This window comes from Callospermophilus lateralis, chromosome 19, assembly GCF_048772815.1.
Source record: "Callospermophilus lateralis isolate mCalLat2 chromosome 19, mCalLat2.hap1, whole genome shotgun sequence".
NCBI classification, from domain to species: Eukaryota; Metazoa; Chordata; class Mammalia; order Rodentia; family Sciuridae; genus Callospermophilus; species Callospermophilus lateralis.
The window spans coordinates 29,749,198-29,775,871 of record NC_135323.1 but is presented as its reverse complement, the minus strand read 5'-3'; the positions used below and the strand labels follow the sequence as shown (position 1 = coordinate 29,775,871).

Below are 26,674 nucleotides of genomic sequence, written 5' to 3'. Positions count from 1 at the left end.
AGAATGTGCCGGAAACCCAGCAGACACTCAGTAAGTGTCAAATGAAAAATCAAATACTACTTCACCAAACATGATGATTAAAAGTAGGGTTTAAAAAGCCAAAACTCAGATTCGAATTCCAGCCAGGCCACGTACCAGTTGCATAATCCACTCCAAACGATTTAATCTGTAAAATTAGTATCCCACCTATGACTTTGGGCAGGAATACACGAAATAGCATTATTAAAGCACTCTCTTTCCTTCTCCCTCCTCCTTTCCTCTCTCCCCCTCATATGGTCACTTTCCTGTTATGCGTGTCATTCTGCGCAGCCTAGAGCAAGACTTTGAAATTTGGCGGCAATTATCACAGTCCGCAGGACTAGATTTGCGCAAGCGCAGAACACCTCCTCTACCTCGCGCGCTAACTTTGAGACCTCGACAGCCAATCAGAGTTAGCGTAGGAACCCTAGAGCGGAGAAGTCGCAAAGCGAAACCGGGAGGCGGGCCCCGGTGGAGACAGTGGCGAGAGTGGGCGGGGACAAGAAGAGGGCACGCACAGTTCTTGCAGCCGGGGTCTCTGCGGGCCAATGGGAGAAGCTTGAGGCCTGAAGGCAGTGGGGCGTGGCTTTGGAGGCTCCGGCAACCGGAGGCTGTCCCAGCTCGGACCAATCATAGTGAGGAGGTGGGAGAAGATTAGCCAATCAGCGTGCAGGACAGGCGAGGCAGGGGGCGGTGGAGTCTCGCGCGGACGCCGCCGGCTCCTGAGCTTCTGTCAGGGTTGCCGGGCGTGCGAAGGCGGCGGAGGCGGGAAGGTGGCAGTGGTTGAAGGAGCGATTGCCGAGTTGTGGGGAGGAGGTCGGAGGGAGGTGGGCAGCGATGGTGATGGCGGCCAAAAAGGGCCCAGGCCCGGGTGGCGGAGTCGGCGGGGGAAAGGCGGAGGCGGAGGCGGCCTCGGAGGTGTGGTGCCGGCGGGTGCGGGAGCTGGGTGCCTGCAGCCAGGCCGGGAACCGCCACTGCTTCGAGTGCGCCCAGCGCGGGGTCACCTACGTGGATATCACCGTGGGCAGCTTCGTCTGCACCACCTGCTCCGGCCTCCTGTGAGTGGACCGGCGGGGGGAGGACAGGGAGCAAGGGCAGAGAGCCAGCCCGGGGGACCACGGGGATCCCAGGTGGTCGGGGAGGCCCAGCTCCGAGGGGCGAGGACGGCGGGGGAGGACACAGTCGCGCCCGACACGGTGAGAGGGTCGTCTGCTGCAGAGGTGTTGGGAAGGGAAGCACAGGGGAGAGAAGAGCAAGCTGGAGTCGCGTTGCTGAGAGAAGGGTGGGGGCTGAGGAAGGACACCCCGAGACGATGGAGAAATTCCCTGAAGGAGGTGAGGCGAGCTGCAGGTGTGGAGAATTGAGGGAACCTGGGGTGAGCTAATGGAGTAGGGATTTAAAGGGCCAGAAAATGGCATACACCTTTAAAGGAAACTTCTTGTAGGTGGAAGGCAAAAAGGTAGGAAAAGCTGGACTCAAGATGAATAGTGCCTTCCCCCCCCCCTTCTGGCTTGTGCCCCTCCTGAAGTGTCAGATGCAGGAACCAGTTGAAAATAGGTGAGTTAACCCGGCCTAGAGATAGTATCAGATAGGGAGCCAGGGTCCAGGGTTCAAGTGCAGACCTAATCTTGCAGAGCTTTGGAATACTACCCAGAAGGTTGACTTCTTACGAAATCTCATTGGTTGAGAACCAGAGGGTTACCGTCGTAGAGAGCTTAACTTTTTCAAAAAGTATGGGATGAGACATCCTTAAATATAATCATTTACACCTTTTTGTTTGCCTGCATCTAGTCAACTCTTTCTAAATTGGGGAGGGTTTGTAATGCTACCCTTGACACTGACACTGTATTTGATCATGCCAGAGATACTTTTAGCTTCAGTTCTAGCCCAGATTTCTGCTTGTATAGTAATGTTCCTTCACCCCATCGAATGATCTGATTAGATGCTTGATTAACATCTGATACCATTCATTGTTTTTTTATAAGTTTTCCAAGGGATTTATTTTGCCTTTTTTTTAGTATTAATATATGTTGTTTTCTAAACAAGAAAAGCTTTCCTTGCTCTTACACCTTTAGGAGCCAAAAAAATAAGCAGTATTGTTCTTGCATGACAGATGGGAGAACAGAAGCAAAGAGGTTTAGTAACTTTTCCAGTGCCATATGGGGGTTGTTGTTTTCAGCACTTATTGTTTGATATTAGTTATGATTATGGCAGACCAGAAATGAGGAATTTCTGGAAACCTAAGATACTGTTTGGAACTATTTCTCTACTTTGTTTTACCTCCTTTGTCACATTTATATGTTCCGATCATCCTCACTCATATATTGTAAGGATGAACTTCATTTTGGTCTGAGTAAAAGCCATTGTGACTCTTGGGACAATAATTTAGAACCCCAAAAGGAGTGTGCCATGAGATAGATTCTCAAATGAAGTAAGAGAGTAGAGACTTGAGACTGAGACAAATACTCTGTGAAGACAAGGAGGAAAGTTTTGGAATTATTTTTGTAGCATAATGTAGAAAGAGAAAGGGCTGATTCCTGAAGATGCTGTTATGAAAAGGAAAATTGGATTAGAAGGTCTGGGAAGAAATAAAGGAAAATAGGGGGGATAACATGGATGGTCCCCAAGAGCTAGGTATTGGAAGAAAATATCAGGAAATGGTGTTAATCCATTTCTTGGTTAGTGGTGATGGCATGGAAGATAAAAGTCTGAATAAATAGGCACTGCTCTCACATCATTATCATCTTCTAGATCTTGATTTAAGTATTCCACAAATAACTTTTCACTTCTGTAATGAATATCCCTCAATCAGGACAGAAGGAAGGCCAAGGGATCTGGGCCACATTAAAAACCTGATTTCTTTTGGTGGAAATGTTAACTCCTTAAATATCGATGCACAATTTTCAGAACCTTACCACTTTTCCTCCTGGTGGTAAGGTTCTGAAAGTGGTAAGGTTCTGAAAATTGTGGGTCTCACTAATGAAAAGTCAGATGCCAGTGATCAGGGCATACGCTAGATGGAGGTGGCTATGGCCTAAGGATTGATAGTTTAACAGGGAATTATCTAAGGAGGCCTGTATCTCTCTGGAATGTATGAACCTCAAACTGAGTGAAACTCCTTAGGGATATACATTCCTGTGGGACCAAATAGGAAGAATCAACTAACCCTTTTGAAGATTCAGGAAATTCTGGGGCTGGGGTTATAGCTCAGCGGTAGAGGGCTTGCCTCGCACTTGTGAGGTACTGGGTTCGATCCTCAGCACCACATAAATAAATAAATAAATAAATAAAAAGATATTGTGCCCATCTTTAAAAAATATGTTTAAAAAAAAAAAAGATTCAGGAAATTCTAAGCCCAGGCATGACAGTGTATGCCTATAACCCCAGCAACTCAGGAGGCTGAGGCAAAAGAATGGCAAGTTCCAGGCCAATCTCAGCAACTTAGTGAGACACTCTCAAAATACAAAAATTAATGGCTGAGGATGTAGCTCAGTGGTAGAGCACTACTGAGTTCAATCCCTAGTACTGCAAAAAGAATTTCTAGAAAGGACGTATTTTGGTAAAACTTTATGAGAATTACTGAAGGAATGAATTCTGGAGACAGTAGACTTTAGAGAACATATTTTGGAAGTTAGGAAATGAGAAGTGAGGACAACACTTTGTTAGCAGGAAGTAAGAGTTGAGTGAAGGATCAAGAGACTGGGCCAATGAATAAGGCTGAACTGAAGACATGGTGAGATAAGAAGGAGAGAAATATCAGGGAAAACTCTTAAGAGAGCTGGAGTTCCCCAGGCTATGACTGTTTGCCCAGGCTGTGGTGGAACTTCTTATTAGAAATTGGATTTCTGATTAGCATGGACTAGGGTAAGGCATACAAACCTTTTACAGGGATCTTAAAGTATTACCTTGTCCCTGCTATGGGAAGGGCTAGGAGCTGGCAGGTATACAGAATATGTGAGGCAGGGGATGCCTTTTTCTGGCTGCCAAGCGAAGCGGGCACATAGTCCAGCAGACAATGAAGAGTCCTGGTCCATAGTAACACGAAGACCAGTTAGCATCTTAAGTCCATGTGTTGATTGACATAGATTAGAATTTTGTGGTAGTGGGAAGTGAAATTTATGGTAAGCCAACAACCTGCACATTTATTCATTCAGTTAACTGACAAATATTTCTTGAGTCCCTATCAATGTTTTAGGTTTTGGAGATAACGGTAGCCGCAAAACCTCCATCTTCATGTAGTTTGCTTCCTAGTGGAGGCCATAAAGAAGTTCTGGGCTGGGATGTTGCTCAGTGGCAAAGCATCTACCTTGCATTTGCAAAGCCCTGGGTTCAACCCCCAGTTCAAAAAAAAGACAAAAAAGAAAAGGAAGTCCTTCTATATATAATTGTAGGTAGTGGTAAGTGCTTTGAAGTAAGATAAAGCTTAGTTGGGTTAGAGAGTGATAGGAGCTCACATTGAGATATGATGCAAAGAGAATATTCTTTGTTAAAATGAGGGGCATTTTGAAGGGACATTTTTTAAATACCATCCTCAGCAACCCAGCCAAAGAAAGAAGACAGCAGGATTGGCTTTATTTTGAAGGCCAAATTTTCTGTTGACTGTGTTACAAATATGTCTATCTCTTAGGAAGAGGGCATCTTCTGAGGGCAGTGAGCAGAACTGCCAGGGGTCTCAGCTGGCTGGTTTGGCTGATGGAGCAAAGCTGACTGTTCCAGCCAAAGTTGAATTTCCTAAGATCTGAAGAAAAATCCACATTTTAATATTGGTGGGTGGGTATGACTCTGCCTTCATCCCTGCGTGAATGAGCTCATTCTTGCTCTTTTTTAATGGGAAATATTTTTTCAACTTTAGGAAAAACCTATAGTGTTGGTGTGAGGGCCTGAGAGAGGCTGCTAGTTTCTGTTGTTTCTAAATTTACATATGTGCTGCCACAATTGTAGGTCCCAAATTTGACCTAGTTTTATTGATTTGGTTTTCTTCCAATACCTAATTTCCTTAACCTGGATTCAGATCCTTTTAATTTTCCCATATGCTTATTTATTTAGTTACAATTTCAACTCCTCTACTAGAGGATGAGCCTGCCATTTAATGCTTTATATGGGGTAGAAATTGCTACTAAAAAAGCATCTATTTCAAAGTAATGCTTTGAATATTCTTTCTTGTTTCCGGTTTATCTGATTACCTCTGTGGATAAAAGACTATTCTTCAGAAAGAAAATGGACACCGAGGCCTGTGGTCTTGTTGACATCAGGGATGGTCACTGACTTTGACACCCATTTTTTTTTCAGCCAAGTATGACATGCTTCCATGACCTGGTTGTTTGGTCCTCCTCTAGTCCCTTGGGTCTCAATAATGGAGACTTATCCCTTCTACTTCTGCCCAACTTTACTTTAATAATGGAAATCAACTTAAGGTGGGTAGAGCTCCAGGCTAGGTGTCAAGAGATGTACTTGACAACTGTTTATATAACTAACAGATTCCTACTCTACTTGTGCCTTAGTTTCCCTGTCTGGCTTATTACTAGTAGTTATGAGTTGAAGTATTTGTATCTCCATGGAAGGAAAGGTGTAGTATGTTGTTCAATAATTCAGTAATTTTACATCTTTCTGGGTTGAGGAGGTGTACATATACCTTGCGCCTAATGAGTCTCTTTGCTCCCTCCCTACCTCCCTCACCTTTTATATTCACCTCTGCTGGCAGAAATGCACTGGGCAGGCTACTAAATGACTGATTTAGGCACTTTATTATAGGGGCCCATGAACAACCAGAAAAGCCCCAAGGAAGTAACAAATTACCGAAAGATATGAAAAGAAGAAGGGGAAATGAGAACATGTAAAAATGTTTTGGAATTGAGACTAAAGAGGAACATAGCTGGTAATACTATCAGGCCTCTACCAGGCTCTGCCCAATAGGAGAGCTGTTTATTATTTCTGCTGAGGAATAACAAAGGAAATGGGTTGGAGCAAAATTGAGATTAGAAAAAGTTTCCCTAAAATTAGTGATATTGACCCTGGAGCAAATTAAAAGAAAAGCCTTCTATTTGGAACTTTTCAAAGTCTCTAACAGGGACTCTTAGTAGTTTGAGTCCGAGAAGCTAAATGGTTTAGCTGTCATCTGCTTAGGCAGAGGAGTGGAATCCCAGGAACAGAGAAACCCATTCTAGGGTATATGGATTTGAACACAAATATTAAAAGGTGAGGAATTCCCAAGTTCAAATTTGGCACAAATAAAAGAACTTGGGTGCTGGGTGGAACTGTTTTTTTCCATTGTTGACCTGGCAGAACCTTCTTATCTGAGCAGCTGAGCAGGTTTGATGCTTTTATGGAGCCAGATCGAAGCAAAATATAGGCCGGCTTGAGGGTGATGACCACAGGAAAAGCAAAAGGTGTGGTATTTGTGGAAATGGTTGTATGCTTCATGGAACCAAGGGAGAGGCGAGAGAAGGAAAGAGAATTGGGCAGATTAGAATTTACAGGGGCAAGACTTGCCAAGTATTTCAGAGTACTTCAAATGTTGCAAGGAGCCTAGTGAAAAAGAAACTAAAGTAGATAAAGACAGCACAACTAGCTTAAGGCTTGAGTCCCAGTAATATGCTTGCTTTCAATTGGAAAAATGTGCCTTATTCTGGACAAATTGATATCTGTTTTTGCCTAGCACCTCCAGGGTAAAAGTAACAGAAAGGATCTGCTGTGATAACAGAAGGGCAACGCCTTCTTCTAACTTTCTTCTTTGAGGAAGAACCTGAGAATTTTGTTGGGGACACTGGGTATATATCAGAAGGTTGGATCTGTTTAATTCCAAGCCAGTGACTCACATCTGGCCAATTGCATAGCCCTGGTATGTACCCAACAAAATGCAGCACACCTAGACCATTTGCTTTCAGCTGCTGGCAGGAGAGGGTTCATTTCTAAATTGTGTCTCTCAGCCAGCAATGGCTTCCCTATGATTCAGAAAGAAATACTCTGACTCATAAGCCATGTAACTAGGCCCTCTTCCTGAGCTGCAGAGTGTTGCCTTGTAGAGAATTCTCCCTGCCCCCAAACTGTGGCTCTGGTTATACATAATCCAGTCTACAAACATCAAGGTCAGAGCAGTGCTTTTTGTACTGTGCTGTGGAAACATCCTGTTCCATCAGATTCATTTGGTCTAAAGCACTTAAATCACTTCTTACTTTCTCTGCCTTTCCTTCATCCCATCATCCCCCATCTCCACGCCCCCTGCCCCCCCACAAAAAAAAAAAAACAACTCTTTTAAGCTCAGCCATAAGAAGTTCTGTTGTTCTAAGCATCCCCTTTTGAATGATGGCTGGGTGAGCTCCCCTCCTCCCCCTGACAAGGAAGCGCACCTCCCTGTTTATATTTTGCTAACAGTTCCTGGTTGTCCTTTCAGGAAATGTCAGTGACCTTCATGTGATAGGCTTAGGATCTGTTTTTCTAATGTAAACATAACATGTATTACCATTCCCATGACCATTTCTCTTTCTTCTCGCACTGCTGTGTCCTGGAGATACATTCTTCCTAATCTGTCAGTGTCTGACTGAATAGCGTCCTACACTGTAAAAAAATACTTGTATGCAGGCTTCTCAAGTCCTTCTTGTAAGCTCCTGGGGGTCAAAAACTAGGTCCTGATATTTTGTGTATCCCCCAAAGTGCCTACCATGTGCACAGACCTGTGTCTGTGCAAAGCAAATATTTGTTAGTGGGAGGTGAAGAGGAAAGGACCAGGTTCATAGGCACAGTGAAGTCAACTCTGGCCAGACTTCAAAAGGCAGGGCATTCTGAACCAGAGAAGCCTAGTGGTTAAGGTGAGAAGAAGCAATGGAAAGAGTATAAAAGCAGCCTGGCTAGAATTAAAAATGAAATCAGGCTGAGCCAGTAGCAAGAGAGGCCTTAGGAGAAAAAATTGGACTATCTCAGAAATGTGACTGTGAGTCTTCAGGGAAGATCATATTTAAGAGGGATTGTTTGGTGCACACATGTAATACCAGCAACTGGAAGGCTAAGGCAGAAGGATCCAAGTTTAACACCAGGCTGAGCAGCTAGCAAGTCTCTGTCTTGGGGAGGGGGGAAGCAAAAAGAGGCTGGGGAGGCACACAGTGGTGGAACCCTTGTCTGGCATGTACGAGGCCCTGGGTTCAATCCCAGTATTAGGGAGGAAAAAAGAGCTGTTGTTTTGAGTTTGCTGTGTCCGACTAAAGCCTTCCTTTTGGCTCTCCTGCTCTTGTTTCCTTAGGGCATCAGTCAGCTTTGATATTGCTTGTCTTTTCTAAGGGCATTTTGAGACCCTTTACTTGAAAGTCTAGCAGCAGAATTGTTGAAAATGATCTCCGCTGAAGCCTCCTGTGTCCTGTCCTTTGTTAGAATTCCTTAATGAGTAATTTATCATCCAAAAGAGAAGCCGCCCTTCACTGTTCACTCTGTACTGTGTCATCTGTCCCACTCCCCGCCCCTCTCCTGTCATTACACTGACAGGTTCTCTGCCATTCTCACAGACTCGTCAGGAGCACCTTTGTTCTGTGTGTGCACCTGTGAGCGTGAACATGTTTTTCCACCTTCTTTATGAATTTTCAGGATTTCCCTTTGGTAAATGGCCTTATCTATTTCTTCTCCCTTTGTTTTCCTGAGGACATTAGCTGGGACCCTATTCCAGTTTTATGGTCATCCCTCGGTATCTGTGAGGGGAAGATTCCCCAACCCTTATATAAAATGGCAAACTATTTGCATAGAACCTACGCACATCCTCCTGTATATTTTAAATTATCTCTAGATTACTCATAATACCTGATACAATATAAAAGCTATCTACATAAATAGTTGTTCTCCTGTAGTGCTTAGGGAATTATAATAATAATAAAAAAAAGTCTGTACATGTTCAGTTCAAACGCAAATTTTTCCCCAAATATTTTAAATCCACAGTTGGTTAAAGGCATGCATGCAGAACCCATGGTAACGGAGGGCCAGCTGACTTTTTAATTCTAACTTCTTGATTTGCCCGGTTTCTTAAAGTTCAAAGAGGTCTCATCCACTGTGACCCTCTTTCCTGCTTGTGTCTGATCTTTCACTCCCAGGTCAGGTTCATTTGTTTGGGTTTGGCTAGTTGTGTTTTAGCATAATGAGGGCGGAAGGTCTAGACTAGAGTAAAACTTAAGGTGTAAGGAAAGGCGAACCCATGAAGCCCCAGCTGGCTTAGCCCCAAGTTTCCCTATTAGAATACTCCAGAGACTAATTGAGTAGAGGTAAGGAAGCCTTTCCTGCTGTATTTTCTATAGGATGGAACTAGACCCCCTGGGAGTTAATAGAAAACACAGAGCAAGCACAAAGCATCTCTACAGGATATACATTCTGGCCAGTGCCATCCTCACATCCCATGGTTGAATATGACTTCTTCTTGCTTTTTGAATAGATCTAGACAATCTGGAATATTCCTTTTCTCAAAGATGGCTTCCTGAAAGAGAGAGTCCCTTCTTATACCCCCCAGCACACCACCCTTTTGTGGAGCCCAGGAGAGGCAACTGGCTTAGGGATTCTGGTCACCATATCAGGAATAGTTGTGGGCTTTCATTTTTGCCTTCCCTCATCATTGAGGGGTTTATATTTTCATAGTCTCTGGGACCTTGGGATATGCCCTATCTTTGAAACAATGGCAAAACAGGAGATGGGACATAATCACATGCCTGAGTTCTTGGAGGTAGCGCCTTAGCCTGTTGGGACTTGAGCCAGGCTACAGGAAGCTGTTTCTGGAGGGCAGACTCTGCTTTTTCCTCTCTAAAATGATTAGGTCACAATATGTCCCTAACTCTTCCCTGTCTCTCATTCAAGGCTTCCAAAACATTCTTATGTTCCTTCTTTCTTGGAATTAAGAAGCAGCTTTGAATGAGGTTCTTATCTCTTCACCCCATGCTTGGGATCAAACCCGTGGCCTGATGCATGCTAGGCAAGTGCTGTACTACTGAGCTCCACAGCCCCAGGTCTGGGTGGGGGCTCTTTCTGTCTGAGCCTAACTTTTATGCTGTTGCTTCTTCTTCCTCCCTCCCCCTCTTCTCATAAGCAGACCTGCAGTGCTAACTGCATTATACTTCTCTTGCTTTCTATTTCTACCCCACAGGAGAGGCCTGAACCCCCCTCATCGTGTCAAGTCCATCTCCATGACAACTTTCACGGAGCCTGAAGTAGTATTTCTACAATCTCATGGAAATGAGGTGAGCTCTCACCGAGGGAATGGTTAGATGGTGATAGTTGCCGGTGTCTACCCACGGAGCTTGTCCTCAAGTATAGAAAAAACCCCACAGTTTTCTTTTGAGGTCAAGTCTCTCTTAATTTTTTAGTGTGTGAGATTTCTTGTATATGTATATTCATGAATTTAAAGAATCTTAGTTATGTAAATTGTGGTTTGTCCCTTTTGAGGAGTGTGAGGTGGGGGGGAGAGGAGCAGTGTCTCTGTAGGGGTTGCCCCTGGGCAATGGGGATGGGGCAGTTAGCAATCTGTGGTGCATTCAGAGTTGATGGGCCAGCCCCTCCTAGTGGAGCTGGGGTTGCTCTGCTGCCTTGAGCCTTGACTACCTGGGTTTAAGTCTATGTCATTTACTTGAAAGTAAGTTAAACCCCTTCCTAGGCTAAATCTGCCAATTGGAAAGTTGCTGTCTTTGATTTGAGCAGTACTTCTAACTTGCAGGTGATTAGCTTACTTAGACAGGAATATCAAGGGCTCTGAAAATTCTCTCTGATCTCATCCCCACCCAAATTTAGTTTTCTATAATTCTTATGGCTATTTTCCTTTTTTATTGTGCATCACAATATGTAATTAGAAGTTTATTTTTTATTTATTTAAGATATGACCTCCCCCATTAGATCACAGACTTTGTGAGGATAGAAATTATGTCTTATTTGTTAGATCCTAGCACTGTGACAATGCTCAGTAAATATTTATTGACGAAGACATTGAAAGTGGTATATCAATGAAAGATACATCTTTTCATATTTCAGTTACTCTGCTCCATTTTCTCTGTCACCTGGCTCTATTCCTTCAGGTTTGCAGAAAGATTTGGCTGGGTCTTTTTGATGCTCGGACATCTTTAATACCAGACTCTAGAGATCCTCAGAAGGTGAAGGAGTTTCTCCAGGAAAAATACGAGAAGAAAAGATGGTAAGAAAGAGGAAAGAGATTGCTGTGGAAACATGAGTCTAAGATGTGTTTCATCTGACCTTCCAATGTCCAAAGTAGAATTTAGAATTAAAGCTAGGTTTGGGCTGGGTATGGTGGCACATGTCTATAATCCCAGCAATTTGGGAGGTGTATAATCTAGCGATTTGGGAGGCAGAAGCAGGAAGATCACAAAGTCAAGGCCAGCTTGTGCAACTTAGCGAGAGAGACCCTGTCTCAAAAAAAGGGGAGGGGGTCTGGGGATGTGACTCAGTGGTAATGAGCTCTGGTTTCAGTCCTCATTACCAAAAATAAATAAATAAATAAATAGTTTAATTAATAGGGCTAGGCATGTAGGTCAGTGGTAAAGCACCCTGGGTTTTATTCCCAGTACCAAAAAAAAAGCTAGATTTGGGTTCCACTCAGATTCAATCAGGGCTAAATTCTGGCTTCAAAATAATATATTAACATGAAAGGACATCTTGTCATCAGCTCCCAACCCAATCGCTTTTGGCTCACATCAAATATAGCTCCCAACCCAGCAATTTTGATGTCTCCTCTTTTGGGGAGACTGTAGCTTGTAGAGCAAGGAGGTGGGCTTGTAGAAGTGTGAGCTAGTTTTTATAACTCCACTGATCTTTATATGGGGAGAGATGGTTGCAAGCTACACATCCTGTAGCTTTATGCTTTTCATCAATCATCTTACCCATGGTTTATGGGTATTCAGTTTTCCTAATGAGGAAAACATCATCTCCATTCTCCCTTGCCTTTTTTATCCCCAGGTTTTCTCTCCTCTTGTTGCTCATTGGCATTTATATATAGTTAGGGTAACTAGTAGGTGGAGAAGAAAATGCAGAGAGAAGGGAGACTGACATGGATAAAACTACATTTTGAGTTCCTCATTGGAGTATCTCAGAATTAGATGCTTACTGAGCAGGGACTGCTTGTGCTATGGTAGGAGGGGATTTTTATCAGAAGTAACATGAGCTGGAGGACAGGATTGTGAGCACTAAAAGGATGAGATATTGACACCTTTTCTGTGGGCTTGAGAAGGAAGAATCTGAAGAAATATCCAGAAAGTAAAAAGGGTGATCTTGAATCAGAAATTGAAAAATAGGCCCATCAGCATTATTGAATGTATTATTACTTGAAACATGCATGGTTTGAGATGTCAAAATAGGAGGGGGGTGGGGCTGGGGTTGTGGCTCAGTGGTAGAGTGCTCACCTAGCACGTGCAAGGCACTGGGTTTGATCCTCAGCACCACATAAAAATAAATAAATAAAATAAAGGTATTGTGTCCAACTACAACTAAAAATAATATTATTTAAAAAAAAAAAAAAAGAGGACGGGGAGAGGAGGAGGAGAAGGAGACACAACCTAGAGTAAACTCTGTGTTCCTGCAGAAACAATGAGCATCAAAGTGCTAAGGGGCAGCCAGGGCAATCCCAACAACTCAGGAGGCTGAGGCAGGAAGATTCCAAGTTCAAGGCCAACCTCAGCAACTTAGCAAGACCCTGTCTCAAAATAAATAAAAATAAAAGGGACTGGGAATGTAGTTCAGTGGTAGAGTCCCCCTGGGTTCAATCCCCAATATGGGGGGGAAAATGATATGCTCAAGGACAAGATCAAGAAAGAGGCAGAACTTTACTAAGTTGCTGAATTCCCTTTACCCACAAAAAGGTGATCAATAGAGAAAAAATAAGAGACCTTTGACCCCTATTACCTGTGTTTTCCTAAGCACTTAAGTTGAGCATGGTCCAAGGTTTTAGCTCTCTCTTTACAGTCTATTTTTCCTCAAAGGTATGTCCCCCCAGACCAAGTCAAGGGGCCCACTTATACCAAAGGCAGTGCCTCCACCCCCGTCCAGGGTTCCATCCCAGAAGGGAAGCCCCTGCGAACACTTCTGGGGGATCCTGTGCCACCTCTCTCGGATGCTGCCTCCACTTCAAGCCAGGTAACTCTCAGAACTGCCCTTCAGGTTTACGCTGAGATTTGGGTTAGACAGGGCAGACTTGAGACAGGGGTTTCATTTCCCTGCTGTTACCTATAGCTTGCATCTGTCACCTCTGGCCATCCTGTCTTTTGGAAGACAGAGCCCAACATGAAGTGGTATTTAGGGAAGTCAGTTTCATCTCCAATCCTGACCATTCCCTCTGAGGAACAGAGTGGGGGCTAGGATACTGCTTCTAGTACCTGGAAAGATGAGGCAGCAGCTCCAGGGCACTGTCGGAGACATTCATGTTTATTGCAGGATAACTTGACTAAAGTTAAATAAAATATGTGGTTCTGGGAATGGTTGTACTGAGAAAAAAAGGATGATTTGAGTTATGAGAGGAGCTGAGGCTTCTGCCGGGAAGCCTCTCAGTTGAGAGGAGGCGCTCACTCTCTGCTCTCTCCACTTGCCAGTCTGGGGGCTTCCTGGGGAGTCATAGAGGGGTCTGGGTTCTATCTAAATGCCATATGCAATTCTTCTCCAAGTCTGTCAGCCAATCTCAGGCTCGGCCAGCCCAGGCCCGGACCTCCCAGCCTCCTCCTCATTCTTGCACCAAGAAAGCCAGCATCGACCTGCTGGCTGACATCGGTGGAGACCCTTTTGCTGCTCCCCAGGCAGCACCTTCTTTTGCGGCATTCCCAGCCTTTGGGGGTAAGTGGAACCTGTGACGAGCACCCCTTATAATATATACACCTATAACACAAGACATTTAGTCCCTTGGGGTGCCCAGATTTCCTGTGGTTCTAGATCTCTCCACACCAAAGCATGTGATGGTCATTCTGAAGCAGCCTGGATGGAAGGATTCAGGTGGAATAGTGAGGCAGGGATTCCATTCAGGAGTGTAGCCATGAAGCATTGCAGCTGGAGGCCCCTTGCACCTCCTTAAGAACACTAGAGGAGCCTTTTTATTTCTTTCTCTTTTTATAAAGATGGAAGGAAAGGGATTAGCATGTTCCTTTTCCTTGCCTTCTTCCCAGACACCAGCAATAGCTAGTAGAGGGTTGAACAAAGCGATTCTAGTCTTCCTTTTGCTTTTTCAAGCCCCTTGCCCCACCAAAAAAATTCTTTCACATGATCCTGCCATAAACTAGGCCCTTAAAAAAAAGTCATGGAGTGAGGATAAAAGATGATAGGGAATGAACTTGGAGGCTTCTGGATGCCCCTTTCCCCACGTGGGTCTAGTTCTCAGCCCCAGACTCCTTCTGTTTCCCTCTGAAGAGAACCTGTGGAAAGGCAGATGTCCTGTAAGAGCAATCTCTGGTCTTTAGAATTAGCACACACATTATGTAGACATGCATATGCTTTTTCTTCACATAACCTTTATATTCCCTCTGCCTAGTCCAGACACCTACCCATGGAGGGTTTGCCAACTTTGATGCCTTTGGCAGCAGCCCTGGCTCCTCTGCCTTCGGAAGCCTCCCTCCAGCGGGCCAGTCCCCGTTCCAGACCCAGCCAACCCCAGCAGGTAAACTGTCCCATCAGTTTCCTTTCTGTCTTCCAACAGCATCAGCCGTCCACATCCATACATCACCCTTCATTCACATTCCTGCTGATAAAAAGAACTGTGCAAAGGAAGCAGCACAGAGAAGCAACTCTAGGAGAGGACGAGTGTGGTCTGACACATGCCTGTCAGGGAGAGGGGGTGCTCTGGTTCTGTTCTTCATGTAAGGAAAGTGGCTGCAGTTGCTGCAGGGGCTGTACATTTTCTACCTTGGAAAATATCTGACTGGGAAGTTGGAAGACCTAAGTTGAAGAAAAATTGAGTAAAGACAGGACCTTTTCTCTAAAGTGCTCTGATTTTTTGTGCCATATCCTGTCAAGGGGCTGGGTCAAGTTCACTTTCTTACTACTTATGCCACTGGAGCTCTGTGTAGATCATTTTCTATGTGATAAAAGATGTTTTAAATAAGAAAGCATGAAAGGGACAGGGAGAAGCTATAACATGGAAAACAGATTTTTCTCCAGAAGTCCTCACCCATTCTTCTAAGAGCAAAGGACTGTTAACTTTGGTTCTTATGCAGGAGATTCTCAAGACTCTTTAAAACATTTGTTCCTCCGAAAGTCCCCAGGCATCAGTCTTTGTAGCCTTCAGACTGTCATTCTTTTAGACATCCTGGGCACAAGAGAGGGCATCTGGGGTGCTGTAGAGACCAGATGTTGGGGGACAAGCTAGTGACACACCCTCTCTTTCTCCTTTCCTCTAACCTCCCTTCCCCTTCTCCACTCTCAATGCCAGCCAGTCGGATGCTAACTGGAAGCTGCAGCTTTGGTAAGTTATACTTCCCACCCTACAGCCTACCCAGGGTCCTCTGATCATAGAGTTTTGAAGTCTGAGAGTGTCCTTTTAAAATGGATATAGCTCAATGGTAGAGCATATGCTTAGCGTACATGGGACCCTAGGTTCAATTCCCAGTCCCACAAAACCCAAAAAGTCATAAAATTGAGCCACTTTATAGATGAGGCAGTGAAGCAGTTTACCTGATTGTGGAGCCTGCAGAGTGGCAGAGCTGTGACTTCTTGACTCTCACTTTGCCCACAGCCTTCCACTGTGTCACTGAGAATTGCTGTGTTGTTTTTGTTTTTTATTTTTTAATGGAGACATTTTATATTGATAAAAATTAAAATTGTCAATTAAATTAAAATTCATAAAGACGTTCTTATAATCATGCCCTTAAAGTAACTGACAGTATAACCTTGAGATTCACAAAGTAAAAACTATTAGACACATTTAATAAACCAATGCAGTAGGAGACTATAATATACTCTCACAAGATAGATAACATTGATAAATAAGCAAGCAAGAAAGAAGAATATAAGTAGAACTTTGTAACCTGTAGATACTTTCTTTTCTTCTTTTTATGGTGGTGGCATGCACTCTACCACTGAACTGCATCCCTAGCCCAAAATATGTTTTATTGTTAAATATATGACCCTTTTATAATTTGACCATGTACTAGGAAGCAAAAATCTCCATAAATTCCAACAGAGAAATAGTATAGGTCACTTTCTTATAAGTACCGTGTGCTGACTACCCCACTGGAACTCCACATAGGTCACTTTCTGTGTGATGGAAGATGCTCTTAAAAAAAAACTTCAAGGCATGGAACAGATAGAAAGAAGATATAATATGGAAAACAGACAAAAGTTAATATCCATGAAGTATTTGTTAAGCTTCTGTAAGAAAGAAAGAAAGAATAGGAAGATGGCTAAGAGATACAAACAGATGATACTCAGAAAAAAAAAATGTGAAAATAATCCTCAACCTAACAAAGAAGGATAAGATAATTTTTCATATTATATTGGCAAAATTTTTAAAGATTGATATTGGCCAGTATTATGTGGGGAAAAATGGACCTTTTGGGCACTGTTGGCCACAGTGTAATTGACATAGGAATATCCAGTTTAGCAAGAGAAAGGGAATGGGAGCACTAGATGTAACAGCCTAGAGGAGGTTGCTTCTTATTTTATTTTATTTATTTATTTATTATTCTAGTGATGCTGAGGATTGAACCCAGGGCCTCACACATGCTAAGCACACGCTGCATCACTGAGCTATACTCCTAACCCAAGGATGTTTTTAAACTGGCCCCTTCAGAAGAAATGCCTTCCTAGCATAATTGATTGCTTTATTTATTTAAAGAGTGTGTGAGAGAGAGAGAGAGAGAATTTTTTTTATATTTATTTTTTTTTTAGTTTTCGGCGGACACAACATCTTTGTTTGTATGTGGTGCTGAGGATCGAACCTGGGCCGCACGCATGCCAGGCGAGCGCACTACCGCTTGAGCCACATCCCCAGCCCCTAATTGATTGCTTTAAAGACAGACAAAGACAAAGCTTATGAGACAGATCCAGAGAGAAAGAAGACCTCAGCAGTCCCACAGCTGTCCCAGGCAGTGAACCTTTTGTCCAGTATCTAGTTGTCTCAAAAAAGCAGACACTCTGTAGCCAAACCCAGGGCCAATCAACATTTTCAAAGATCTTGCTATGACCTGGAGCATTCACATAGTATGTCAGGAGGAAGGAAAGATTTCCACTTTGCAGTTGAGGAAATTAGCTCACTCTGGCCAATAACTTGGCTAAAACCAAATGCTGATAAGTGGCAAAATCCATTCACTTTCTGCCAACCCATACAAGAGTGTGCCTATGAATGTGACATAATAAAGTATTGCTCTTGGGGCTGGGGTTGTGGCTCAGCGGTTAGAGCGCTCACCTAGCACCCACAAGGTCCTAGGTTTGATCCTCAGCACCACATAAAAATAAATAAACAAAATAAAGGTATTGTGTTCAACTAAAAAATAAAATATCTAAAAAAAAAAAAAAGTATTGCTCTTACCTACCTGTATGAGGTCCTGGGTTACATCCCTAGCACTGGGGGGAAAAATAAAAAAACATGATTGGGAATGGAGTAGGAAAAGAGATTTTGAGGTGAATGTCTCTTTTGACAAGCCTGATTTTAATTTTATATTTCTGAGGAGCAGTATGGAGAGGTGAGATTTCTAAAACTGCAATTTCCCTAAAACCCTTCTAAGGCAAATGTGTAGAAATCAAGCTGCATGGAGTTGAGGCTCTGTGAGTATATAAGCAGCATGTGATATGTGCACAAGGGCTCACTATCACTTTCAGGTGGCTTCATTTGTTTTTTGTTTGTTTGTTTGTTTGTTTGTTTTAAAGAGAAAAGTGAGAGAGAGAGAGATAGTTTTAATATTTATTTTTTAGTTTTATGGCGGACACAACATCTTTGTTTATATGTGGTGCTGAGGATCGAACCTGGGCAGCACGCATGCCAGGCAAGCGCGCTACCGCTTGAGCCACATCCCCAGCCCAAAGTGGCTTCATTTGTAAAAATGCCCCCGTGTGTGCAGGGTCCTGAAGCCACCTGGGTTAGGGCCAGCTCTGCCCCCTAGTGTCCACAGTGAGGCACAGCAAGCCTGCAGCCTGGCAGGAGCTGAGCCTCTCCCAACCTGGTAGAGTGGAAGGCCTGGTCCTCACTGGGGAAAGCTCTAGAAACTTGAGGACCCAGGACAGTGCCAAAGAATCTCACTGAGGAGAGGGAGCTGGGTTTGCTGGGAAGTCCATTTACTCTGAATCAGGCAAGGGAAAGGCTGGGGCCTGGAGAATCAGTAGAACTTCACCTGCCTTACATCCTGGGGTCAGAGGCTGGATGGCCAACTGTACACAGTGGCATTATAGCCTTGCCTGGGAGGAAGCTGGGAGCTGTAACTTGTTCATCTAGAAAGCCTGAGCATTTGTGAGGGAGGTGGCCAAGGAGGCACTGACACTCAGGAAGATGAAGCTGTTCTCCAGGACTGGTTACAGGTAGGCATAGACATCTTGTCACCCCTGCTCCTTTCTGAACTGCTAGGTATTGTCATTTATGCCAAATGCCTGGCACAGGGAAGCTCCCCTCCAGAAGGATAAACACAGCCTTTAGCAGAGGAAGAGCATAGAGATTCAAATTACAGTTCTGAGGCATTCAGAAAGACCCAAAACTGTGCTGATGAGAAATCAGGCTGTGGTCATAGGGGCCAGGGAGCAGTGAAGATTTGGGAGCCAGCCTGGCTTTGCCTTTCCTTTGCCTTGAGTCTTTATTTTTCCCTTTCCCTTTTTTTTTCCTCTTGTCTGTCAGGAAAAACAGATGTCTCCGTTTGCAAATGTTACCCCCTTGTCCTTACCCACTTTCTACAGGGTTTTGTCCCATCGGCCATCTTACCTGAGTTTCCCCATCACTTTTTCTGGTCCTTTCCTTTTTTCCTACAGATATTTAGTTTTCCATCCTACATAATATTTCTACAGCCTTAACCACACCATCTCTACATTCTTGCTTGCTTTCTGTAACTGTGCCTCTGGAAAGAGGAGTCTGTAGACTTATTTACTTTTTTATCTTCCTGATTTTCCATTTTTTTATACATTTTTTAAGATATTTTTTCTAGTTGTAGATAGACACAATATCTTTATTTATTCATTGTTATTTGGTGCTGAGGATTGAACCCAGTGCCTCACACGTGTAAAGCAGGTACTCTACCACTGAGCTGCAGCCCCAGCCCAAGTTTTAATATGTTTGAAGGCATAATATACATAGTATTCCACACCTTGATTTTTTTAACCTAACAGTACAATTAAATCTTTTTTGACAATACATTAAGAGCTTCCTTATTCTTTTTTTATTTTTATATTTTATTTTTGATGGTGGTGAGGATCAAGTCCAGGGTCTCAAGCTAGACACACATTCTACCATGGAGCTACATCTCCACAGACCTTTTTATTCTTTTTATTTTTTTTAAGAATTCCCAGTTGGTAAACTTGTCTTTCTTTATTTTTTGTGGTCCTAGGGATTGAATCCAGGACCTCATGCATGCCAGGCAAGCACTTTACCACTAGACTACACCCCTAGCCCCTCCTTATTTTTTATAACTGCATAATACTCTATTATAGTATATATATGTCATGTTTCATCTAATTAGTCCCTTGTTGATGAATATTTGTGATGGTTTTGCTACTAATTAGTGCTACACTTAATAATTATCCTACATGTGTTATGCTTTGCACATTTGCAAGTTGTATTTGTAAGAAAATTCCTACCAATGAAATTGCTCTAGTGAGGAACACAATTGATATAGAAATAAATGCATATCACTATAAATATGTTGAGTGCTCCAAAGGAAAAAGGTTCTATGAGATTCTGGACACAGTGGTGCACATCTGTAATCCCAGCAGCTTGGAAGGCTAAGACAGGAAGATCTCAAGTTCACAGCCAGCTTCAGCAACAGCGAGGTGCTCAGCAACTCAGTGAGACCCTGTCTCTTAAAAAAAAAAAAAAAAAAAAAAAAGGACTAGAGATGTGGCTCAGTGGTTGAGTGCCCCTGAGTTCAATCCCTGGTAACCCCCGTCCCCCCCCCCAAAAAAAAAAAAAAAAAGTTCTATGAGAAGAAAACCAAGATCAAACCAGGGGTCAGGGAAGGCCCATCCACAGAGAGTCTTCTGTTGACCCCAGGGTGAGCAGGAGTTAGTGGCCATGACCATGGATGGGGCCTATCTTTGAGGCCCTAGTCCAAAAAGGTTCAAGGAGGCCCTTGTTCTCGTGGATTTCCATCTGAAATAGCCATCATGTGTTTGCCTCTGCTCCTGGAAGTGGTTATTTCTGTCATAGGTATGATAGATAGTGCCTTGCATTTGAGTTATACTTCACAGATTTCAAAATCCTTTCACATATCTCACAGGGTCTTTATGGACACAGTATGAGAGGGCAAGAAAACAAATAGGCTCAGGAGAAGGGGATGGTTTGCCAGAGTCACAGCAAATGGCAGAGCCATGTCTAGACTCCAGTTCTTCTGACTACCCATTCAAATATTCAGTCCTCAAGTACTGGACACTGTCATGCAGTGGACACTTGGTAAAGTGGATTTTGCTTCAGTAGTAATGAGTCTTCCAGCACACTAAAAATAAAGCCTTTTTGCATTTGTGGCCACAGTTTACCTTTACAGCAGCCCACAGTGATCACCAGGGTCCCACGATATATATATAGATAAGTCTGAATACAGACAAGGAAATTTTTGGGAAATTACTGGGACTTGGGCCAGGGGGCTCCCCCTGAGATAAGATTACTTGGAATCACCAGGACTCTTGGTCCTCGTGCTCTCTAAGGTTTCCATGTGGGCCTTACCCTCTGTGCTGCTTCTCATTGGCTGTAAAGATGTGGGGGGACAGGAGAGCCTCTCGGTTGGCCTGGCCCTGTTTGTGAGCAGTGCACCCAAGCTCAGGGCGTCAGTCAGGGGCCTTCTGCGGGGGCAGCTGGATGGGAGAGTGCTACGGTTGGAGACTCTGCTTATCAGCTCTGGTGGCATGTGCACAGTCCCTGCACAGCTCCTGAGTGTGCTCCAGACTTGCTGTCCTTCACAGTGCCTCGGCTTGCTCCTTCATGTGACATGTCAATGAAGAAAAATGCTGGTTTGAGGAAGGGACAGATTTTTCCATCTGGGATGTGTCAGCCAAACTAGAGGAGGAGGGAGGAAGGCCTGACACAGGACAAATTATTTTCTTCTCACAGTGGAGGTGTCACATGCTAGGGAGCTTCAGGAGGGCTGGGCTGCCACTGCCCAGAACTCTCAGTGGGAGACAAGTCTCCCAAGTTTGGTGGTCTGTGGAAAATGGGCTGGCTCCAAGAAGCCAGGATGCCCTCCTGTCATCCCTCCACCCCACTCCAAAACAGCCCATCTCCATCTCTTCTTCTGCCCTTTATTCCTTACCCAAATCCTGCCTTTTCTCTCCTGTGGTTGCCCAGGGAGTAGCCAGTCAGCTCCATTTGCTGCCGCTCCTCTTGCAGCTGCCAGCCAGCCCAACAGCCTCACAGATGTGGGCAGCCTCCTGGGACCTGGAGTGTCAGCTGGAGGTGTCCCTGGCAGGTAGGTCCAGAAATGGAGGGACTCGCCTTAGAGCTAGCAGCACTTTGCCAGTCTGATTGCTCCCTTGGCCTACTCACCTCCCCTCATGCTCCCTTCTGGTCTGTGAGAGCACCGTGGGCTTTTGTCCTTTGATCCCCTGCTCACCTTTTGTCCCTGGTCCTGGAGGAGATGCATCCTGGCTTTTCTCCCTATATGACAGCATCTTCGGGATGGCTGGTCAGGTCCCCACCCTCCAGTCTGTGACGCCTGGCAGCGGCAGCAGCAGCAACACAAGCCTTGCCTTTGGAGGTGAGTCCTGTCTGTGGGTACCAGGGCCAGGAGAGTGGGGATGCTGGACAGAGAGAGGCACACACCAAATTTAGAGGAATACGCCATCATCACTGGATAAGGAAAAAAAGATAACTGTCTCTTTCTCCCACCTCTCTGGTTCCTCCCTGGGCAGCCTTCACCAATCCTTTCACCGCCCCCACCCAGCTCCAGCTGCCTTCCACCAACCCGTTCCAGCCCAATGGCCTGGCCCCAGGTAAGCCATGTGCACTGTCCCTGCCTTGTTCAAACTCTGCAGAGCATCAGCTCACCTGCAACTCCCAGCCCTCGCCTTTCACTGTCTCTCCCTACTCCTGCTGAAGCCACTATCTACCCGTCCGGCCCAGGCCCTCAGTTCTAGGCTGCCCAGCAGGATAAAGGAAAACCCCATGTCACAGAACTGTAGGATTGGTTTAGGGGAACCAGTTCTGAAGGTTGCTTTCATGTTGACTCATAGTGACAGTGCTTCTCCTGGCTCCATCATCCTGTGTCCCTCTGGGCAACCATCTTCTTTCCCTTTTGTGCCCCAAGCCTAAGTCACCAGGAAACCCAGTGAAAGTGCACTCCTTTTGTCTGCCCTCATTTAACCAGGACCTGTGCTCTCCCTACCCTGGCCCTCCACAGCCTCTGCTTCTGTCCCCTCTAACTCCTGATCATCCCTGTCCTTAGCTCACTGAAGCTTCAGGGCTAGGAAGAGAGGAACAGCTATAGAGCTGAGCCACATGTGGAGCCATGCCGAGGGGCTCACAGCCGTCAGTTCTCACGGCAGCCCTGTGAGATGTGTGCTGTGTCCATTTTAGAGATGAGAGAATTAAGGCTCAGAGCAGGGTAAAAACTCTCATGTGTGCAGTTTGGTAGTCACAGAGAGCTGCCCCAATTCATTGCTGTGCCTGCATTCATAAAGACTGTGCCCTCCACGCCACAAGCCCCACAAGCAGGAAGAAGGCAGGTTCAGAGGTTGCAGGAGAAATTGCAGAGTTCTGGGGTTCATGAAGGATCCTGTGCCCAATTTCCCACCAGGGGGGTTTGGGAAAAGTTGTTCTTAGTCCACCTGCAAGAAACTCGCTTGGTTGAGTCTCATGTCTTATTCCGCAGGGCCTGGCTTTGGGATGAGCAGTGCTGGGCCTGGTTTCCCCCAGCCAGTGCCACCAATGGGGGCCTTTGCCAGCACCTTCCCCCCAACACTGTTTCCCCCGCAAACCTCACTGGCTCAGCAGCAAAATGGTAAGAAATCCATATGTGCCCTCCTGTGCCCCCTGCTGCTTACTCTTCATGGACTGAGACCTTTCATGTCCTTGGAGGTTGGTTCCAGCACACCTACAGATGCCAGAATCCACAGATGCTCAAGTCCCTTATATAAAGTGGGGCAGTAGCTGCACAAAACTTCTACATGACTTACAAAACCTAATACAATGTAAATGCTGTGTAAACAGTTGTTTTACCCTACAGTTTAAGAAATAATAATCTAAAAATGCCTATGCCTATTCAGTGCAGATGCACATTTTTTTAATATATATTTTAAATCTTTGGTTGAATCTGAGGATGTAGAATCCACTGTACCCACCCACAGACCTCTGCGTTAGTTTCCTTTTTAACCAGTAGGGGGACCAGGGGAGCCGCAGAACAGCCCTTGTCCCCTGACTGCTTTATGTTCTTTATGTTCTTTATTTCTGAATTCTGGAAGGGCCCCTCTTGCTGTCACCTTGGAATAGAGCCTTTGTCCTCCAGGACAGTGGGGCGGCAGCATGAGGGTCCAGACTTGTCAGCTGAGTTACTGCTCTTGCCTACCAGGCTCCTCCTTTGGGGACTTAGGATCTGCCAAGCTGGGACAGAGGCCACTGAGCCAGCCAGCGGGGATCTCTACCAACCCCTTCATGGTGAGTGCCCCAGTTGGCGCTGGGAACAGAATCCTTCCAGAAGGAGCTGTGCACCCTTCCTCATGGAGCTCTGTGTCACCCAAGCCAGGGAGGAGATCAGTTATAGGGCTTCAGTTCTGGGCCCTGCCCCCTCCAGTGCACCTTCTCCCCGACTCTCCCCTTCCTCAGCACAGTAGCTTCAAGAGAGAAAGGGATCCTGAAGTATATGTCTGCGTTTCTTCTATGGCCGACAACTGTTCTCCCCTAATCTAATAACTTTCTGTTGTTTTCTTTTTAGACTGGAAGCTCATCGAGTCCATTTGCCTCCAAACCTCCAACCACAAATCCATTCTTGTAGCACTGTGTCTTGGGGGCCCTCTTCCCTGCTTACTGGGGCCTCTTTGTTCCCTAGAGCTCTGGTGCCCACTTGCCTGTGGGCATCTCTATGGATTTGAGACCGGAAAGGGCCTGGTTTGCAGGGCAGGGGCCCTGGGGAAGGTGGAGGTGCTAATGCTTTGCTTGGGGCTTCCAGATGAATCTGTCTTGGGTCAGCCACCCAGAAGCTTCCTCCCTTCTCCCTCTGCCAGCTCCTTCCCAGCAGGAGGCCCAGGAGGACTGAAGGCAGGGCTGGCCTGGAGGAGCCATGGCGGTGTTGTTTTTCAAATTATTAATTATGAAGACAACCCTCCTCCCCTGCCCTTGGCATATACATGGAGCTCCCTGAAGACCGAGGAGGTCGCGGGCATGGCCTGGATGGCCTTCCCCACAGGACCCATGCTTGCGCCATACCCAGCTCTCCAACACTGTGCTCCTCCTGGACACTACTGCAGTGGGGAAAGCAGGGGAAAGATGAGGCATGGCAGTGGTGTGGGAGGGCGGCCAGACAGCCCAGTGCCCTTGGTGCCCTGGCGGGGCCACACCTGCTTCTGTCCACTTCCTTTTTTTGCTTCCCCAGCTCATCCAGTCCTGGCACTCAGGAGGCTAGTTTTACCTGCATACTGACACATGCCCAACTTCTGTCAAGCACTTTAGTTAGCCGTTGGTGTCATGTTTGGATACCAGTGTTTTATATTTATACATAGAGAGAATTTTCTAATATAGCCTATTATGTATATAAATATATGTACACATATATATGCACATACATAGACACACACCCAGCCGTGCTGCCTCTCCCAGACAGCTCTTTAACATGGGGAGTGGGAGAAATCCCCATCTGTGCCTGGGCCATCAACAATGAGGTCCCAGGAAATGTGGGGAGGGCAGCCATGTGTCCTGACCACCCCAGAGCCTGGGTTTTTCCAGGGAAAGGCTTCATGCAATTGACTGGGACTTGTTTTTTTGTTTGTTTTGTTTTCCTTTCTTTTTCCACACCTCACCCCCTACCAAATCTCTGCACCAAAGCTCATTGCAGGCAATGTTAGAAAGAACTGCATTTGAAAGTAAAGGAAATGGCTCTCTGGTCTTGCTTTGGGCCATCCTGAGGGATCACAGGTCAGCCAACTGACTGATTCTTGACTTGGCTCCACCGGTCTGGACTGCCTGGGCTGATGACCAGGCTGTGTTAATGGACGACAGGACTCATGACTGGACAGAGCCAGTCCCTGTCTGAACCCGAGTCCTGTGTTAGCAAGGGGAAGGAGCATGTCAGGAGTCCTGGGACAACCCCTGCGGATATTAGGCTTTGTTGGATGTAGTGAAGGAGCAATACCCACCAGAAGAGGCAACTGCCATTTGGAGACGGAAGTGGACCCAATGAATACATCAGCCTCCCTCCCCACCCCCAACTGTTATCAGCCTCCACTAGATGTTTCTACCCCAAGCTGTTGTGTCAACAGCCAGGTGTCTGGACTGTTTATGTGGTGACAAGACAGTCACTGGGTAAACACCTCTGAGGCTGAGGCCTAGGACTTGGCCTTGCTGTTTTTAACCCAAGGCCAGGAAAGGCCCCTCCCCTCATACCATTGCCCTGGAACAGCCCTTGAGCTGTCATTCTTGGGATTGCTATGGGTCTTCCACTGACAGCAACAAGGAAATGTAGGGATTGGGTCATCAGTTTATTTGCTTTGCAGAATTTGCTGGAAAGACCTCTAGTTGCTGCTGTTTGCCCAGCCAGGCTTGGCCTTCTCCTTTTTCCAAAAGTCAATTTCCACCCCATCTGAGTCTGTGTCCCCACTCACCCAGCCTCTCCCTTCCTCTCTCTTGTTGGGGCTCTCCCGGGTGTACCCATCCTTTACTTCCAATGGAAATTATCTCTTCCTGTTCTCCCAGTATTTTTCTCTACCACTTGTTTATCACTCTGTCCTCCCTACTGCTGTTTCCCATTCTTTCTGCTTAGGACCAAGAGAAAGAAGCTAAAATCTGGAGCTTATTTTCCCCTTAGCTTCAGTCACCCTTTCCTAGCTCCAAAAAACACTGAGGTTTGAAGAGAGCTGAATGGCCTTCCGCCTGCGTTTCAGGCACACCATGCTGTCTCCCAGGGATTTTCTTACTGCCTTCTTGCTGCATGGGTTCTGGGCCTCCCTGCAGCCCTCCCATCCCTCCAGTCCCTCTGTCTGACATGGACTCTAGCCAGGCTCACTGTCCAGGGCCAGATCAGCCCTACAGCCCAGGGCAGAAAAATCAAAAAGTTTCTGGGCACAGACTGAGGCTAGGAGTGCAGCTGCCTCCCTTGGCATGAGCAGCCCCAGCCCTCCTCCATGCAGCCTCCTTCTCCAGGCCAGTGACAAAGTATGGAAAGAGCCCTGGCTTGACAAAAAATGTCTGAAATGACTGGGCTAAATTCCTCCCTGCACAGCCTCGCCTGACGGCTGCAAATCTAAACCCTCTGTGCATAGGCAGGAGGCTGGAGTGACACACCGGCTCATTTACCTTCTAGCCAAGTCCTCCCCTTGACACATGCCCCTGGCCAACACTGTGCCCCTGCCCTACAGTCCTCTGGTTTGGACCCAGTTTTCAGTG

At 45.6% G+C, this 26,674-nt stretch overlaps 1 protein-coding gene across 3 annotated transcripts; it reads left to right on the top strand.

Annotated features, from left to right (window-relative positions):
• Positions 1-721: 721 nt before the first annotated feature.
• Agfg2 (ArfGAP with FG repeats 2) lies at positions 722-26,674 on the top strand. Of its 3 annotated transcripts, XM_077105944.1 has the most exons (13): positions 722-1,076; positions 10,124-10,217; positions 11,046-11,161; positions 12,960-13,113; positions 13,638-13,803; positions 14,492-14,617; positions 15,389-15,421; positions 21,431-21,551; positions 21,751-21,839; positions 21,994-22,074; positions 22,953-23,081; positions 23,649-23,734; positions 24,012-26,674. In XM_077105944.1, exons 1-13 carry the CDS (start codon positions 856-858, stop codon positions 24,069-24,071), a joined length of 1,476 nt encoding a protein of 491 aa, XP_076962059.1. In that variant the 5' UTR covers positions 722-855; the 3' UTR covers positions 24,072-26,674. The 3 variants fall into 3 exon arrangements, with proteins under 3 accessions (XP_076962059.1, XP_076962061.1, XP_076962060.1); XM_077105946.1 differs by lacking the exon at positions 15,389-15,421 and having other exon boundaries at positions 21,473-21,551; XM_077105945.1 differs by lacking the exon at positions 15,389-15,421.